Here is a 19,861-nt window from a genome sequence, read left to right as displayed (position 1 = left end):
AAGGCCGCTTCTTGCACGTGACACGGACTCTGCACATGTTGTCGTGTTTTGATTTTGCGATGGGGGAAGGGCAATGGAGAGAATGAACCACGGAATAAGATGGATAATAACATCACAAAATTAATAAAAAATGACTTTTTTTTTAGGAGTACTAAAAATGTGCATTTCTAGTCTTTTACACACCATTAATATCAACAATAAGCCCCCAATCGCAAAGATTTACAGTTAAAATAAAATAAAAACGGACTGGGATGGACTTAACTATTTTAGTTGCAGACAATATTTCTTAGACTGTGGTTATCAAGTACATATCTGCATAGACATTTGACTGAAAAGCTAAACTTTCCATGTTTTCCATGTACATTTTTTATATCATAAAGTGCTTACTGCTAACTCTAAATGCAAAATGTTAAATGCCCCCCAACTCATTTCCGTCTGTTAAATGAATGAAGGTAAACTTTTTAGTGGTATTTTCATTGCATAATGTACAGTACTACATGAATGCTTGTCAGCATGAATTTATCAAATTAAAACAATTATCAGACACAAAATGAATTATAAAAGAGCAAAAATGGAATAGCATGTAAGCCTTCATGGAATTGGACTTTTGACTCAAAGCATTTACTGAATCAACTTCCTTATGCAATAATCCTCTCTGGTCTCTACAATGTTTGCACACAACAAATTTAAACTCATGTAAAACCCTTACTATTGCCAAGAAACTATTCTGCCAACCTTCTTGAATCCTGAAGTTCTAAAAAAGTTATATTGTAATTTAAAGATCGCGTATCAGGCAGTTTCTACCAATCTAATATTAATCTTGAGTGCCTATACAGTATTGCATACGTCGCATCTTCGAAGAGTATTTAGTTTGATCAAATTTATAAAAGAGAGATACAGCTGTACGATTATTTCCGGAAAAACACGAGCTGCAAGAGATGGGACTAGTGGGGAGAGTGGGATGGAACTACAGCACGAGCAAGCAACACATCATCACATTAATCCCTTCATATTTTGTACATTATGCACGTACACGCCGATTGCCAACAAAACACAGACGTATGACTTAGTTTGACTTACCGCGTGCAGTTCATGTCCGGCATCTTTTAGCACTGGGACCGAACCATCTATCAGTTTCAAACGAACTCCAAATCCAGCGTTAGTCCACGTTTTTATAACATCCGTCACTGAAATGCCGTGAACAAACAGACACACCTAAACTTCAGTATCGCCATAGTAACGAGCTGCAGCGCAGCCCATCTTGACGCAGTGCAGATAATCTTGATGGTAAGCGGGTCTCGCTTGTCGGTTGGCTCGTGGGCGGGCTCTTTCTTTTCCCTTGCCGTGCTTTTCCGGGAGAGTGGCCAATAAAAGGAATAGGATCGCTTTGACGACACAGGGATCCAGAATTAGAAAAAACTTTCCGAAACAATTTGGAGTGCTTGAGGGAGTGTATCAAGTACAGGAATACTACTTCATGCGTCCATCTCGTTTTTTAACAAGTTGACCATGTTAAGCATGAGAAGCCAGCACGTTTAACAGTGTAAAGAAGTCAGAATGCATGACATAGCATGATACCCGATCTTTAAAGTAGTGCAAAGGCCAAAAACACTCCCACTGCAAGATCAAACCTGCCCAAAAGTCTACATGCCAGAGGGGTTACTTTCTGTGCTCTACAGACATTTAAAAATAAATTAATTTGAATTATTAGACATACAATAATTATACATTTATAGTCTTAAATACTTGTTCATTGTCTGCTTTATGAACAATATTCAGTGATTGTCTCGATTTTAATGTTGTTACGAGAGCTATAACCTCAAGAGAGCATACAAAAGTACAGAAATAGTTTGCAGAGAAACTTTTTATTCAAATGTTTTACAGCTGCATTTGTAGTTTACATAGCATTTCCATATAGCGTGCCAGGTTGTATGAATGTTTGCACCTTATTGTGTTCCTTTAAAAATTAAGCGACTATGTGAATTTTCACAGTACTGAGTCAGGAAGATATGACGAGACAGTCAGGACCCAGGATAAACAGCCACCTGATCCTATAACCTATGTGACAGTGGCACAAATTATACACACCCAAACAGGGTGTGAACGCAACAATTTTTCTTCACTCTTTCCTGTTACACAACGAACTGAAGTCAAGTGTTTGTTTAAGGCCATGTTAATCCATATCTCAAGGGCAGATTCCATTGCTGAAAGGCATATATGATGGCCTGTTTGGTGTAAACTTTTAAATGTCTTTGTAAACTATCATGAAAGTAAAAATCAATTTGCAACCCACTTTTAACATAACACTGAAATACAGGTAGAATGCAAAAGAACTCTGGCCCTCGGGGCCCACTTTCCTCCAACCCAGATTAAACACATGAACAAGCTATGAAGTTAAAGGCAGGTGAGTTTGGGGGTTGGATCTAAATCATGCGGGAAAAGTCTCAACTCCAGACCTAGATAGCAGGCTATGCAATGATATAAAACTCTGGACATAAATATTCAATAAAATCAAGTAACATGACATCCAATGGAAACACGGTTCCAGCAGAATCTAGCCTATTGTGGAGAAATGTCTTAACCAACTGACATCATCCAAGTTTATGTAAACACTAAACAGGGTCAGAAATCTGACGGGAATCTGGTGGAACTGAACAAAACCGCTAAAAATATTCAATCCAAAACTCTCAGTGTCTTTCCAGCCTCCACTGCATTTCTGCAGCTGTAGAGCCACTTGATGATGCGCGCGTTGCGCTCCACGACGGATAACCCTTGGCGCACTTTCTCCTGAAGCTCGTCCTCCTGAAGTCCGTCGCTGTGCCCGCTGCTGTTCGAAAACGCCTCTTCCGACGTCGCAACGCTGACACTCCGAATTCTGCAGCCGAGGTCGTCCGAGCGCGCGTAGAAGTTTTCTTTGCCCATGGACTCAATGACGTCTCCCTCGAGGCCACAGTACACGAAGAAGGCGTCGAAATCCACAAAGTTTTTCGAGTAGCGCGAACTGATGTCGGAGCTTGAGCGCGCCACCCCTCTTCGGCTCTTGCGCTCCTGCTCCTGCGTTTCGGCCACTCTCCGGTGACAAGGCGCTCTTGGTGGGTCTTCTGTCCCACGTGATTGCGGGTCCAACTTGGTTGACCCGTTTAAGACGAGCGAAGTGAACGAAGACTCTTGAACGCAGTCTTCACGCGTGGTGCCAAGCGCAGTCTCACAATTCAAACTGTCACTTTGCGCTTCGGAAAACGCGTTTGTCTTGCCTTTGATTGACTTTTTAATCAGTTGTTTTATTCCGCCGGGGGACCCTCGCAAGAGTTCACACTTCTGTCTGTACAACAGAATCGAATCGCGTTTTTTCGAGCTGATCCGTCTCACCACATTGGTCTCTTCTTGACGCTTCGGTTCATTCTCAACATCAACGCTGGTGGTTTTCCTAACGAAACCGTGCCCGTTTGAGGACCTTTGACTGCTCGCGAGCGCACACCCGAGGCTGACGGGCTCTTGGGGAGAACTGGCTACCTGTTGACTTTTAACGTATTGCGGTTTACTGGCCGCCAGTCTCTCCACAGCGCTGACGCGTCCCATATTCCCCTCGTTTTCGCGTTCAATCTGTTTCCTCAGGAACTCAGGACCCTTCCCAAGAATGCGCGACGCGTCCACGTCGGCCGATCCTTGCGTTTTCTTAAGCATTTATCTGGTCTAGGTTAACAAATGCGTACAATCCGTATAACTTGTTACATCCAAGTGCTGCTTTGTAGAAGCATATCAAAACATGTTGCAATGTTGAGCCTTCTGATAGAGCTGAGTCTGACGCATACCCTTACCTGTTCATATACTCACCTATTTCTCCACCCACTAACAGGTTGAGACAGCACAAGTTCTGACACTGGAGATGTAGGACATATACTTTGAAAAGATATGTGGTAAGAGGATACAAGTTGCCCCAAAGGGTATTTGGACAAGCCACGGTTTAAAATATGCCATTGCATTATTTTTAAGAAAGATAGTCACAATAGGGATACTTATTAACCAAAATGAAAAATAGCTACATTTAAGCTTGAACTGGTGAAGAAATGGATATAATGATAAAACTGGTTGTATAAGAGGAACTGATTTCTGATATACAGTACATAGGCCTATACATATTGCAATAAGCAGTGCAGTTTTGACTCCTACTAGAATCAAAAACATGAAGATGGATAACACTGATTTATTGCATACAGGTTTAAAGGTGCTATTAAAGAGTACATAACTAGGAATTTTTAAGGTCCTACTTTGGTTTATGGAGTGTCCAACAACAAGTTTATGTACATAGAAGGTGTAAAAACACTATTATTTCGTAATAATAGGCAGTTATTCTTACCTTACATATTGACTGACTCTCAGATGATTCGTTCCGCGATTCATCTGTCTAATCCCCTCCTTTCCGCTAGCCTAGTCTGATGTGATTGGTCAGATGGTCTAGTCTGCTGTGATTGGTCAGATGGTCTAGTCTGCTGTGATTGGTCTACCGCGAATGAGGCTCACGAGCTACAGTGTTTGGGGGAGAAGAATGAGTTTTTTGCAGGCAGTCCTAGCAAAACGTAGGGGCGCACTATATGTAGTAACGTAAATCCGCGGCGGTTCGCGAATCGGACTAGGGACGACTCGTTTGCGCGATTCAGAGTCGACTACCTTTTCCAAGCCAATAACTTTGTTATTCATTCACCTTCGGATTTACAACTTGGCAGAATGCTTACTTTCAAACACGGCAACATTACACACTGCCTGAAATGTAATTTTCATGATCTCATGTTAGGTAATCTTTAATAAATGCACACTGAAAAAAATGTTTTTTTGCTGCTTGTACAATTTGATTAATTTAAATAAGTTAAATCAACATATTTTTTTTACAATTTTGTCACAACATGATTTTTTTCATGTTCAGTTATGTAACTTAATCCATCCATGTTGACACTACATAAATTATTTGTGTTGTGTTAACATAATTGTTACAACTAGGCAGAGGATATATATTTCCCAGCATGCTTTGCATAAGACTACATTTTGAGAGTTATTTTCTTAATTAAGTGTTGTTTTAGGTGTTTTTCAGTAAAGAGAAACACTTGTTAGGGTTTAATGTTCATTTATCTTTGAGATTTAGAAGAGTTTGTTATATTTTTAAGTTTTGTGGTTACCATTGTTTAGAAAAACGTTGCCTTTGCTTAGGTGGTGGGCGGTTACATATTTTAATTTGAATTTCTGTTAAGCTTGGTTGATTTAAAATCTTGTTAGAGATAAAAGAAAATGTTATGTCACATTAACTAAAAACACTTATGTTGAGAACGTTAAATTAAAATATGAAACGTTAACATATAAAAATCATGTTTGTTTAACAAACATAAATTTGGCAATTTGAACATAATCAAATTATGCTGAGTAAACATAACTTTATTATGTGCAACCGATGTACCTAATTTTTTCATGTTAATCCAACAGATTTTTTTTCAGTGCAGTATCTCTGTGAAACCAGAAGATGGCATACTAAAAGAGGTAAAGCACAGTGTTATGGGGGTTAGCACTGTCCATGGTTTACAAAGTATTGGTTTGAATGCCTGGCCTTTTTGCTTAATAGAACCAAGGGGAACCTCGTCTGACAGTAACATTCTCAGTTGTCAGGATATGTTCTTTCTGCTATGATTTACAATTTTAGTGATAGCAGGCTGAAACATTGCAAACGGCATTGGTTTGTCTTCTGCCTGTCTGTGTTGTCTTTTTCATGTAAATAGGAATGCAACACAAAGCAGACGTATCATGTGTTACTTTCCAAAAAGAAAAGGCAGGTTATTTTTCCTAATTTCCAGTCCAGATTTTTTTGGGGGGAGAGTGATTCCTGTGTGTCTATGGTGTTTACATACTCCTTACAACAATTAAAATAGTGTGAATAAATGTTATATAATTGATTATACACATCTTATGTTCTGCCTTACAGGGCAAAATCTAAAGTCGTATTCTGAAATTTATAATGTAAAGATAGTAATCAGATTGGAGTGTATTCTCCAACAAAGTAAACCTAATAATAGCTTTTGATAATAATGCTTAATAATCACGTTTATTCCGTAATAGCATTTAAACATTTGCTTTTTTATTTTAGCATGTTGAATTTACATCAGGCAAACAGGTGGGCAGTCCGCAGCGCTCACGCGGATGTCTTTTACATATCAACATGGCGGCTTCCAGTGGAAAGTCGATATTATTCGTGTGCTTGGGTAAGAGAGTTTATAACCAACGTAGTAACTTTTATCAACGTTTATGTCATTTTTAGACGGGTAAAACATAAGGCAACATTAGAGCTGGACTAGACAGCCAAACCGCAGGCTATATCGCTAAATAAAAGCTTCAATAAACCGGTATAAATGAAATCACCTCAGATGATACTGACGTTTTATTAAACGTAGGTTGGTTTGCACCAACAAGGATTAGTCTTAAATCAAGGTTTATTTAATCATTCTGTTGCACCAAACTGTAAACCAATGTTTAAAAATAATCAGGTTTATATTTAAGCTATCATTTGATCCAGGTTTTAATTCTACATTAAACCTAGATTAACTTTAATTCTGTTGCTCCATTATTTGAAACTCTGATTTATCTCTCAGTTAGGGATTAACTTTAAAGGTGTGATGAACTGGGCTTGTTTATTGTTTTATACTGTCGTATGAGGTCTACTTATGATGTTCGCGTGGTTTTTACATTCAAAAACATCGAAGTCAATAACTAATAGGCTATTTTCTTCCCGGGTTTTGAGGCCGGCTCGACAAACGATCGGTTTGAATGGGCGTTCCGCCATGAAGACTTGGAAGTAAACGCCCACTGCTATGATTGGATAGCACTTTGCGTAGTAAACTTAGTTGGAGCCTTCTGTGAATTTGGTTAGAGACATAACGTTAGGTTACACAGGGCATATCAAGCGATCTCTAACAAAGCAATAGTGACGCATAGTACAAAAATGTTGTACTCGCATAAGATTACTGCGCCATTCCTATCGGATCCAATATTGACGGCACAGCACTGCTTTTTAATTTTAGTCTCTCCGCAAATCCATCGTCGACCTCTGCCTTGTTCACAAAGTAATCCGCGGTAATGTTTTACCCACGTGAGCTGGAACGCCTTTAAAAATAAACTTCAACCACGCATTACTAATGTGGGAATCCGAAGGAAGGTTATGCAGCGACTGTGTTCTTCCACAACCAGGCACTGACTCCACAATATTTTGCGATCTTGTTTATTGCTTGCTCGCTCTATCTGGTTCTGCGCCACTTGTTACTTAAGTACTGTCATGCGCGAACCAGTGGGCGGGGCTAGAGAAGTAGTCGTTGATATTCTCCTGTGGAGGCGGTGTTCAACCTATCAATGACAGGTGCATTACAGAACCTGAGGTTCGCTTATGGAGGACTAAACCTGCAAAAATTATAAATAAATAAATGTATAAATAAATAAATATATAAACGAATAAATGTAATAATATGAAAATAAATACAGGAATGAATGGTTTGATAAAACAAAATAATTCGTTTTAGCTGTTATTGATCTTAGCTTTAACTTTTCTTTTCATTTTTTAAATTGATTTATTATTTTTTGTGTCCATTTTTAATTATTTTTAATTATTATTATTTTTTATTTTTAGATTATTTTATTTATCATTTCCTTTTATTTTTACATTTATTTATTTATACGTTTATTTATTTTTATATTTATTTATTATCGCATGTATTTATTTCCACTTTTATTTATTTATTCTTGTATTTATTCTTACTTTTCTGTGTCTTGTATGATAATTAGATGGGTTGGTCTTGCCTACTATTGGTTCAGCGTAGATTGAAGCGTTTGATCGATTACTCTTGACTTGTTTTGGACTAACGTCACGTCACTCACTGATCGTTTGCTTCGTGTATAACGTTTATGGCGTGCGCACAATTAGCTAGAGAGTTACAGCATTTAGCCAATGAAGTCGATAACCATGCATCAAATGACTATGTGTCATTCAGATTAGATGCACTTATTGAGGATTTATTACAGATTGACGGCGAGATAAATGACAAAGTTCTCCCTCGGTTGTTAGCCTCTTTGCAGCACATTCAAAGTCTGTGCGAGTCAGAGGGTGCTATGCTATGGTGGCGTTACAGTTCAACTGGTGAAAATCATAAAGCACAAAATGTAATAAGGTTTAACTACACAGATGAGCTTGTAAACCGAAGTCGCAAGCTAACGCTTTGTCAAAGTGATAGTTATAAGCAGCCTTTCGGTTAGAAAAAGCGTAAAGATTTAATGTAACATGATGTAACATAATGTAAATGAATTGAGACATAGTGAACTTAAGTCACAAGTTAACACGGTAGTAATGAGCATCGTTCTTTCACTACAGGGGCCATCAAATGGAAACCATTCCTTCTAAAAAGACGTGGTTACTAAACGGTACTCGTAAACTACATTCCATAAGAGATAAATAACACAGAGGTCACAAGTTAAAACGGGCATATTCCCTTGATTCATCCAGCTGCATATTGTTGTGTGACATCTTGATATTATTGCAAAGATCCGCAGCAGCTAGCATTGCGAAATAGCTTAGTGTGATTGTTACCGTAGTGACACGCTGCCTCACTTTATTGTATGGGTACGAATCCCGTGTCAAATCGCTTTATTTATTTTTTCACCTCGCTTCAGCCGTTACGGGCGATCATACCAATAATTTGCAATCTTAACAAGAATGTCAAAATCATGTAACAAGAAAGTCTGTGTTTATTAGACATCTTAATATCAAGTCGTCTTGTGCTTTCAGAATCGACGAATCTGCTGAGGTCGTTCATGCACCTCTTTGGCAGAGGACCTGTAACCGGAACTTGGTCACCACCTTAGCACCCCCTGACTCGCACAGATTTTGAAGAACTTTGTCATTTATCTCTCCGTCAATCTGTAATAAATCCTCAATAAGTGCATCTAATCTGAATGACACATAGTCATTTGATGCATGGTTATCGACTTCATTGGCTAAATGCTGTAACTCTCTAGCTAATTGTGCGCACGCCATAAACGTTATACACGAAGCAAACGATCAGTGAGTGACGTGACGTTAGTCCAAAACAAGTCAAGAGTAATCGATCAAACGCTTCAATCTACGCTGAACCAATAGTAGGCAAGACCAACCCATCTAATTATCATACAAGACACAGAAAAGTAAGAATAAATACAAGAATAAATAAATAAAAGTGGAAATAAATACATGCGATAATAAATAAATATAAAAATAAATAAACGTATAAATAAATAAATGTAAAAATAAAAGGAAAGGATAAATAAAATAATCTAAAAATAAAAAATAATAATAATTAAAAATAATTAAAAATGGACACAAAAAAAAATAAATTAATTTAAAAAATGAAAAGAAAAGTTAAAGCTAAGATCAATAATAGCTAAAACGAATTATTTTGTTTTATCAAACCATTCATTCCTGTATTTATTTTCATATTATTACATTTATTCGTTTATATATTTATTTATACATTCATTTATTTATAATTTTTGCAGGTTTAGTCCTCCATATTCGCTGGGCCTGGTGTCAATAACAGATGTAATCTCAGTAACAAGGGCGTTTTCAGTTCTGACACTTACATGATGTTCGGGTGAATACGATTCCCTCTTATATAACAAAAGCTCGCGTTAAAATTGTGATTTTAATTCATGGCACCTTTAAACTTGCTGCTGAGGTGGTTTAAATCATAAAAAACACACATCTATAATAAAATGTGCGGGAAAAGGATCAGAAACAGATACATAAGCGTCATGTCATGCTTCAGTGATGTGTTTTTTGGAAATACAAATGGAAATAAATGAAACACCTCAGCACGGCGGTGAGTACACGGCGGTTTCATTAACTGGGTGGTCGGCTGTGAAGCGTCAAGTTCAAGATGCCCTGCTTTCTTAAGCAATACATACAAGCACAAAGTCTAGCTGTGTCTCAATTCGCCTCCTATCTCCTATATTGTGCACTATATCTGTTTCTGAATTCTGAGTAAACATCTCATTCCCTACACTTGTTCACTATTTTTTACACACAATGCATTCTGATTTTGAGTGTACATCCGCTCACTCATATTTCCCATGATACAATGCGAATCAACCGTCTGATTAGAATCAGCTGGAAGAGAGTGACCGTTAATGCCACGAATGTGCGTTTATACACTTGTGTTTGTTCTTGTTGACAGTTATTTTCTACTTTTGAAAATAAACAGATTAAATGAATGTTATACATAGCAGTGTTTTATTTTAAATATATTAAGTAATTTTATTGAACGTAACAAATGTAATAGTAAATAAACGTGTCGAACATTTGTTTTGTTCTCTTTATTAAAACCTAATACAATAAACGTTACGTCAGTGTCCGAAATTGTTCACTCATTTTCATTCACTTCTTCCCCATATAGTGGACTATGTAGCATTCGCTATATAGGGAATAGTGAATGAGCGAATTCAGACGCAGCTTCTGTGATTAAAGGGAAAAGACCGACATCCCGAGAAGAGTAGTTATTTTAGCGGCACCAGTGACCAGGGACACCGGTATTGTGGGCGCCCTGTCTAAATTGTGGTCCCGTCCCGAACAGGCGCACCTCAGCCGGAGGTGCTGCCGCAAACAGCCCCAGAACACGTCCGAGGACCATATAGGACCATATAGCTGGGCCATATCGCCCATCCCTAGTCGAATGTCACAATTATATTTTATATTTACAAAAATACTGTAGGTATATTTTAGGAGCTTGTATGATTTGGGGTATTTCTGGGGCTCTTTACTACATGCAGCTACTATCACTTGTAGCAAAAAACACAGGTGGATGGTGTTATAGTTATATTGTCATTTTTATCGCATCAAATACCAGAAAATATCGCGATAGCGTTTTGGGGCCATATTGCCCATCCCTAGGATCAACAAACCCTAGATTAGCTCTAAACTCTATTTACTTTAGTCCTTGTTGGTGCAACCCACCCGTAGACCTTAAAAATAGTAGAGCGTAATTTCCTTTTTCTGTATTGATCACTCAGTTTATCTCTGGTCTTTAGTTTCACTGTCAGTGTCTAATGCCAAGTTAACCCAAGTTGTCTCCCTATTTGGTGAACTTGATTTTTTTATGTAGTTTAGTCTTGATAATGTCAGCATTTTGAGTTTGATCTAAGCTAACAGAAGCCTCATCGAAACACATGAAAGTAGTATTTAAAACACTGCATCGATTATTCTTTACCCAATAATCCAGGGAATATCTGCAGATCCCCAATAGGTGAGGCTGTTTTCAGGAAAATGGTTACAGACACTGGAGTGGTGGACAAGGTAAGTGGTGCCGCACTATCAATATGCATACATCTTAAAATGATTCATACTTAAACAGAATGTGACCACATGTTGTGTTGATCTTGCATCTTATTTAAGGTGCCATTATCAAATTATGTTATTTAGATTTTTATTGGTTGCTAAACTTGCCCAAATATGACAACTGGAATGCTGACTACTGGAATATTTTAAACAAAGAATCAATACAGATTTTGGCATTACTGAAGAAAACACTAATGTAAATTTACACAATGTATTACACTAAATGCTTTTAAATACGTTTAGGTGCTATGGTGGGTTTGTTAAGTACAGTGACAGATTGAAAAGATTGTTGTTGTTTTGTTTGTTTGAATCTTATCCCTGAAGGAAAGGACTGGAAAATGCAATTGGCAGGATCCTGTGGGTCAGCAGCAACTTTGCTTTCTCTCTTTTAGGATCGAGCATCATTGAAGTCTTCTATTACAGCTGTTATAATGATGAGAGAATGTTCTTTATTTGTTTGACAAACAGGATTAAACTGTTGCCTCATCCACCAAAGTACAAAGTTAATGTGTCAACATCCAGCCTTAAAGTTTAGGCTAGAAACATACTATATACAAATATGCAAACACAATTTCAGTCCTTAATCCTGTTATATATTACATGCATTCTTGTGTTACTGTGGCTCTAAAAACCTCAAGGGGGAAATAGAGGTACCCTCCAAATGTCCGTGGCCTTAAAGGCAGAGTAGATCATTTGGAAAATGCTAACGTTTGCCTGCTAGCAGTGCAATCATACGATCCCTCCCTCTCGTGAATCACCATTCAAAGCCACGCCTCCTCCAAAACACATGAGCGCGCGCACAGACCAGTAGCTGTTGGATCGGTTCCAGTGAAGTCATGTCACATTCACCGGTGAGAAAACATTACAGTACAAAGTTAATTACATTACTACAATAACGAACATCTCCAGGTACCTGCTCTTTGTCCGCCGTTGTCCCGCTGCCTGCACATCGCACATGAGCGCGCTGATGACGTATGATGTATGCGTGAACAGGGTGCGCAGTGGGATGCAAAATACACTGACTGAAAATGTACACATGATGTATCATTGGCAGTAATTGGTCCAACGTTTTTGACCCTATGCCTTTCACAGAAGATATATAATTGTAAAAATACCAATGTTTCGCTTTACTTATTGATTGCTATCAGGATGTTAGAGACTTCCAACCAGCATGACAAAAAACGTTTCTGGACAGGATTGCCTACTCAGCCTTTAAAGGGGTAGTTCACCTAAATATGAATTTACTCACCCTTATGTTATTCCAAACCTGTGTGCCTTCTGCAAAACTAAAAAGAAAGTATTTTGAAGAACATTGATAACCAAACATTGTTTCTCATTGACTTCCATTGTATAGACACAAAACCACAGAGGCATTTCTCAAAATATCTTCTTTTGTGTTCCACAGAAGAAAGAGTCGTATACAGGTACCTGCACTGAATCCTAAACTGAAAACAACTGAAAATCAAACTTGGAAACACAAGGTCTTGCATAGATTTAAGCGTTTGCATATTTGCATAGAGAATGTTTCAGGCCTGATTCTTCAACTGAGTCCAGTAATGAAGACTTATCAGACCTGTGGATGCTCCAAACCTCACTTCTATCTAACCAAATGCCATTCTGCTCTTTTGTTTGTGTGTATAATGTGCCACAGAGTTGCTTTTATCATCAATTCTGTATGTGTATATGTGTGTCTTCAGTGGAGAATAGACAGTGCAGCAACATCCACTTATGAGATCGGAAACCCCCCGGATCACCGCGGCCAAGCCTGCATGAAGAGACACGACGTGTCCATGAGGCACGTGGCGCGGCAGGTGGGGTCCTGATTAGCATTAGCGCTTAACGCTAGAACAGTGTTTTTTGTGTTTGCAGTGGGTTATAGACTCTGGTGCCACGTCAGATTGGAATACTGGCAGCGCTCCTGACACCCGTGGTCTGGCCTGCCTCAGGAAACATGGCATAGAGACAGATCACAGGGCAAGACAGGTACTGCAGATGTGCGTGTGTTTGTGTAAGAGAAGGAGAGGAACGAGTCCAATTTTTCATTGATGTATCAACAGACACAGTGCGAACCCGCATTTAATCATCCCTAGGTTACAGCAAGCATTTCAGAAACCGTAACTTCAGTCACTCTCGCTCATAAAAACGAGCGCGAAATAAAGCCAAGTTTGGCACGGGAGGTTATCTAATCCTAATTTACAGTCAGAAACTTCATTTTTGTCACACACTGGACATAGATATGTATCTTTATTCCTATACATTTCTTGCAAATAAATTGATTTCGACAGACATCCAGGCTGTCTTTGACCTCTCATTCTCCCCAAGCGCTTTTTTATCATGCGCTTCCTGATGAAGTTCCATAGAGAGCTTGATGTTTTGAATCGCTTTCTGTAATGCATCATTCATAGCTGCTGCTACTAGACTTGCATCATAGAGCCACCACCTGTACCATATTAAAGGATTTTCTGGGGTCCTAACAAGTTAAGTTATGTTGGTTACAATAATTTTGACTAACCCATCTGTTTGTGAAAGCACCAGAATGAAAGTAGCCTATATGGGGAAGACGTTCTGTGGAGTTTAAAAACAGAAATTTGAAGCTTGTGTTTGTGTTAAAGTGCTTATTTGAAACAAAAATGTGTCGTTCAAGCTGTAAAGTGGTCTAAAATCTTTTTAAGGCACATGACCATCCAGTTATGCGTAATTGATTCATTTATTGATTACAACAAAGGAATAGTTCACCCAAAAAAACATTCTGTCGTTGTTTATTCACCCACAAAACCTGTGTATGACTACTTCTGTTTTGAGAAAATGTCTCCGTGGTTTTGTGTCCACACTATGTAAGTCAATGGGGTCCAGTGTTGTTTGGTTACCAACATTCTTCAAAATATCTTCTTTTGTGTTCTACAGAAGAAAGCAAGTCATACAGGTTTGGAACTACATGAGGGTGAATAAATGATGATTGAATTTCAAACAACTTACAGGGTGTAAACAAGAATACTGAAACATCATGAAACTCGTGGTTAGCCGTCACCGTTCCAGTCCTGACATATACATGCTTTGGCTTCTGACTGTAAAACTCCTAACTGGTGTGCTTTCCTCCCACAAATTCAAGCCGTCAGTCAAATATTCCAGTCATGTGGACAGGCTTTACCTCGGCCTTTATAGGTCAGATTTATACAAGGCTGTGCAAAGCTAAGTTTGCAATTACGCAAGAAAACATGTTCATAATTGTTATATAAAATCGTATGCATTAATAATGCATTTCATGCATATGTATTGTTCATGTTTCGTTTCGGTTTAAATTGGCAAAGTACCTTCCTACCATGATTGACTCCCAGCAGTGCATCCCAGATGAATAATGTTGGTTTTTGCTCAACATATAAACACATACACACGCAGCTACAGATGTGTTTTGATCTGTTTCATAACCCTGTGTCTTGGGCGAGGGAAGCGAATGTTCGAACAGACGTGCCGTCTTTGCACAAGTTCGCTGGATCTCGTCCAAGCGTTTCATGCTGTAAAATCGCCGCTTTCAGTGAAAGACAGGGAGAATTAAGAGAGGAAAATAAGCTACATGTGGTTTCGAGAATCGTTGACCCGTGTTCAGTGGCAATGAGAAATTTATTGAATTGCATGTATTAATTACCGTGTGTGGTTTTCTCTTTGTTAGATCACTAACGATGACTTCATGACGTTCGATCATATTCTCTGCATGGACGAGAGCAACTTGAGGTATGTAGTTCTGGCGTGACTGTGTTTCTGAAAGTGGCTTTTTTATTTGATTATTTTGTTCTCAGAGGGAAAACAGTTGAAAAGTTCTCAGGACTTTAAAGTGATAAGCAGCTATAAGACTTTTGGGAGTCTTAACTATCCTGACTAATTCCCACCTGACGCCTTTATTTTGACTGATGCTTAAAGGAACAGTTCACCCAAAATTGAACATTCTGTCATCACCTGTATGACTTTCTCACTTCTGCAGAAAACAAAAGAAGATATTTTGCAGAATGTTAGTAACCAAACAACATTGGCCCCCATTGACTTCCAATGAATGGACACAAAACCACTGAGAAAATGTCTTCTTTTGTGTTCCACTCGCAAAATGCATGTCTACCTCTTAAGGGCGGTCCTGGCACCCTCACGTATCATCCCCATGCACTATAGACAAGCTCGTACACAATCGCTTGCTTTGGCCTCCACACCTTCATTGATAAAAGGTGCAAGAAAAAAAGAAAAAGTGAAGTCTGAAGAGCGAGTGCAGTGGGGGCCGTATAGTCTTTTGGTGAGAGGTGGATATTGTTAGAATCACATGTTACTGCTCCATCCAGTGCTTTTTAAGCAGATTACTGAGTTCTTTAGATTCCTCATCTTTGCTCTGCGGTCCTGGGTCTCAGCTTTTGTCCGAAGCTGGCATATGAATAACTATCTCACAATCCCAGCATCCATTTCAGTAGAACTATCAGTATCAATTTGGTATAATGGCAGTGCATTATATTTTTGTATTCATTTAATTTCTTTCTGTTTGTATTCATTCATGATCACTTACAAAAGCTGTCAGTCACCAGGGGTGTGTTGCGATTTCTTTAGTTATCGTCTGTGTGTATGTTGGAATGAGTGTTGTAATCCTGGGGCATGTTAAATATCATTGACTGTTTCCAAGATCACATTCTTGAATTAGTAGTAATATAAACTGTATATAATATAGATACCATGATACATTTAGGGAATTAGCATGAGAGTTCTTGGTCACATTACTTTTCTGGTCCAATTGTGTTATTATTTTAATACTGTGTTGGAGTGTCAGCCAGGAATCTCATGTGTGGTTGTTTTTTAAATAGGGATCTGAATAAGAAGGCAAACAGCGTGAAGCAATCTAAAGCCAAAATTGAGCTGCTTGGCAACTATGACCCTGAAAAACAACTGATAATTCAAGACCCGTACTATGTAAGTCTACAAACACACACACACATACATGTCTGTTGGGTTTCTGTGTTTTTGGGGGTCTTTCCATAGACATAATGTTTTTGTACTGTTCCTTAATCCTCACCCTGCCCCTGAACGCAACCAGAAAACCTCTGCATTTTACATTTTCATATAAACATCTGATCATTTAGTTTGAGTAATAAGATATTTGTCTTATGAGGACCAAAAATGTACCCATAAGGTCAAAAGGGTTTACCAGGACACAAACACACACTTGCACACAGAGACTCAGAGTTAGTCCAGCCCCAAACACTGTCCCCTTCATTATTAAAGAACCGCAGAATTACCACTTCAAATGCCGCTCCTGTTATGTTTAATTCTGATGATTGTTTGGTTATTCTTGTGTGACAATTTCAGTGTTACATTGCATTGTTAGTTAGGTTTATTGCATGCCGGTTTAGAGAGGATAGGGAGTTTAACTGCATCGGCTGTCTGTTGATTATAGACAGAATGGAGAATCGGATAACTTTTTGGAAATGGGATTCTGCTTGGTTCTGTTCTGTAGGTCTAGAAAACTTGGGTTCAGTCTCTGACTGCGTGTATTGTGAGTTGATGTGTCTGGTTGTAAAAACAAGTCAACGTAAAACTATTACACTTTTTTAAAGTTAGAGGTCACCTAAAAGTGAAAATACTGGCATTTACTAATCCAGATGTTGTTGCAGTCATGCAGGTTTGGAATAAAAATGTTAGTAAATGATGGCAGAATATGCAGTATCACAAAGCAAGTATATTGCACAGTTGATTTGGATTAGCTAACATATGAAACCGCAAACATGATGGAGCGAAGGAGACATATAATAGGGAGTATGTTTTATATCTTGAGAAAATAAAATGGAAAGAACCTAAACGGCCACCCTAACTGAGAATTACTCCACCCGTAGAAAGTACATCCCTCAAATCACCATTTCTCCAAGAGACATCTATGGAGGTCAACAAGGACACGTTTTGGGTTACACGTGTTGGCCACAATCACACTGATGTTATAGAAGATACAAATCTTTTACGTGCTATGAGGTTTAGCGGGTGCAAGTTGGACATTTCATATTGTTGTGTTGTTGTGACGACACCAGCCACATTCTTGCGGTGGCTCTTACCATCCAGACAGCTGAGATTTGCTATTGAATACTGTGTGTGGTGATGCTGGTGGTCCATGCCTCCCATTGGATTTCTTATTTTCTTTCTTATTTTTCTTTTTGTTTCATATCCATAATCTGTATACTTTTGGGTCTCTGTTAACCTTTTCATTAAGGTTAAATCAGCTTCTGTAAGTTAGAGTGCTCCTTTTTACAATGTTTTTACTTTTTTGTTTCTTTTTGTTTGCAGGGGAGTGATAAAGACTTTGAGAGGGTGTATGAACAGTGTGTGAGATGCTGCAAAGCTTTTCTGGAGCAGCACTCATAACACGTGTGCACGTTCCCAGCAGCGGTCCCACCTGAACATAAAATGCTAGTAGTACTTTAATCTAAATGATGCTGAAGTTTTTCTGTTTGGAAAACACACAGACCAAACACTGGCAATGTTTTTGTCTTAATTGTAAAATAAGTTGTAATATGCAGGTTTGACAACTATGAACTGATTTTGTTGACTGTAGAATCTGTTAAACTGAGGAGAGGAAATTCACCCAAATAAACTAAATTAAATGTTCTGAAATCAGGAAAATCTGAACTCTTTTCGCACCTCACACAAACACGCAGTATACTCTTATAAACCTGTTTAACTGAAACGGACAAATAAACTTATTATATTTCATCATTTTAGAATATCTTTATACTGATGCACAGTCATTTCTGAGAAGGATTGTGGTTATGTTATTGCTATTGTTATATCCTTTTTTTTCAGATAAGAAGAGATACTACAAAACTCACATTCTTCTAAGCCAGTTCCTCTGTTTATCCTTCCGTCTTTCGGTCTATTAATGGTTTGATACATGTTCACTATATACTATCACTGAGACATTTGGCAACAATTTCTCCAACTGTCTGTGCTGTTGCCAAATAGAAATTCAAAAAAGCATCTGCTGTGAGCGATAACATCATTTGAACCCCCCTAAAATATCTTTTCAGATTCTGAGAAAGATAAACTATTAGGAGATGCTGACATATTGTGGAGGAGATCTAGGAATACTTTCACAGTACTGATTCAGGACCCCAACGCGTAAACAATCATAATTTATTTAAATATATTTTCTCTTAAATATACACATCCTAACGAACCCATCGCACGTCAGATGCTTATATGTTTGTAATAGGTCTCGTTTGTACAATATTTACATAGCAACTTTTTGTTGGTCTCTATACATCAAAATATACTGACTATATTGTCGTACACTCTTGCACAAAATACGAAAAGCTTTTGGTCACAGATTTACGGCAAAGATCAACCAGTCTCATTAATGTGCTGCTTGCGAACAGAAGCAAAATAAATCGTTCGTGCAGGTTTCCAGTGCTAGCACAGACAAAACGAAAGCTCTCTCGCTGTAGTATTTGTCGTCAAATTTGACGTGTAACCCCTGCCGATCAGCACTGAAATCTCATTGTCTGATGCTAACAGAATGCAAAACCAAGACGGTCCCTTTTTCGTGGTGAAATGTTTTTCTTTCTTGGCAAAAGGGTTCAGAACCTATTAAGCCAGATGCTTTCCTCGCTCTCTGACGTCTTGCAGGTTTCCCTTGGAGAGTCGAGTCCACCGTTATGTCCTCAGGCAAGTGCATCCCCTTTTTTTTTTTGCCTGTTTATGACTCGATTCTTTTCTAGATCTGTTCTCTAGAGACAGAGCTGTGTTTTGGACGCAATGTGCTGATTTGTTGGAATGTTGCGTGTTGGTTTAAATTCTTTTCTCTTGTCCAAAAGGCACTTTGCTTTTTTCTGGATCACTCTGGTTTGGCTTCAACCTGCTTGATAAAGGAAGTGAAATTTAGTGCCGTTTCAGACTTGGCCAGGTTTAAATACATGTGTTCTGTTGGACGCATCAAAAAATGTGTTTCTTACAACATTATCGTGAAAAATTGAAACGGATTTGTTACATAGTACTTCTCCCACGGTGCTTTTAAAAAAGCAATGAAATGAAATACATCGAGTTCAGACTTTTGTGACATCATGCACTTGCTTAAATCATATACAGAGATGGCACGCAGGTGTATCTGTAATCATGATTTAATCCTGGTATGAATCTCAGTTGTAAAACCTTCAACGGCACGTGTCCCCTTTAAATGGGTGGAATACCTTAAATTCTCTATTGTGCACCAGTTTATCAAATCTATAATTTAGTTATTCATATTTAATATTTAAATATGACATATTTGACATGGCAAATCCAATATATACACTACCGGTTAAAAATTTTAGGACACTTATTCATATTTTTCAACATTTTAGAATAAAACATAACTTAAAATAATGATATCAAAATTATGAGATGAAACAAGGACACTATGAGAATTATGCTGTAACAAAAAAAAAATACAAACATAAAAGAACGCTCTAGTATTTTCTTTAG

At 38.2% G+C, this 19,861-nt stretch overlaps 2 protein-coding genes across 5 annotated transcripts; one reads left to right on the top strand and one right to left on the bottom strand.

Moving 5' to 3' along the window:
- Positions 1-1,786: 1,786 nt before the first annotated feature.
- Positions 1,787-3,882, bottom strand: fam110c (family with sequence similarity 110 member C). The gene has a single exon (XM_057319556.1). The coding sequence runs from the start codon at positions 3,682-3,684 to the stop codon at positions 2,674-2,676; it is 1,011 nt and encodes a 336-aa protein (XP_057175539.1). The 5' UTR covers positions 3,685-3,882; the 3' UTR covers positions 1,787-2,673.
- A 2,264-nt stretch (positions 3,883-6,146) lies between these two features.
- Positions 6,147-18,083, top strand: acp1 (acid phosphatase 1). Of its 4 annotated transcripts, none has more exons than XM_057319926.1 (6): positions 6,147-6,242; positions 11,274-11,347; positions 13,259-13,372; positions 15,057-15,118; positions 16,222-16,327; positions 17,690-18,080. In XM_057319926.1, the coding sequence occupies exons 1-6, from the start codon at positions 6,200-6,202 to the stop codon at positions 17,765-17,767; spliced, it is 477 nt and encodes a 158-aa protein (XP_057175909.1). In that variant the 5' UTR covers positions 6,147-6,199; the 3' UTR covers positions 17,768-18,080. The 4 variants fall into 4 exon arrangements, with proteins under 4 accessions (XP_057175909.1, XP_057175908.1, XP_057175911.1 ...); XM_057319925.1 differs by lacking the exon at positions 13,259-13,372 and adding an exon at positions 13,087-13,200 and having other exon boundaries at positions 17,690-18,078; XM_057319928.1 differs by having other exon boundaries at positions 6,166-6,242; positions 11,287-11,347; positions 17,690-18,083.
- Positions 18,084-19,861: the final 1,778 nt, after the last annotated feature.

Source organism: Triplophysa rosa, linkage group LG21 (assembly GCF_024868665.1).
Source record: "Triplophysa rosa linkage group LG21, Trosa_1v2, whole genome shotgun sequence".
NCBI lineage: Eukaryota > Metazoa > Chordata > Actinopteri > Cypriniformes > Nemacheilidae > Triplophysa > Triplophysa rosa.
Note: the sequence above shows the minus strand (reverse complement) of the source record. Positions and strands in the feature narration are given on the sequence as shown.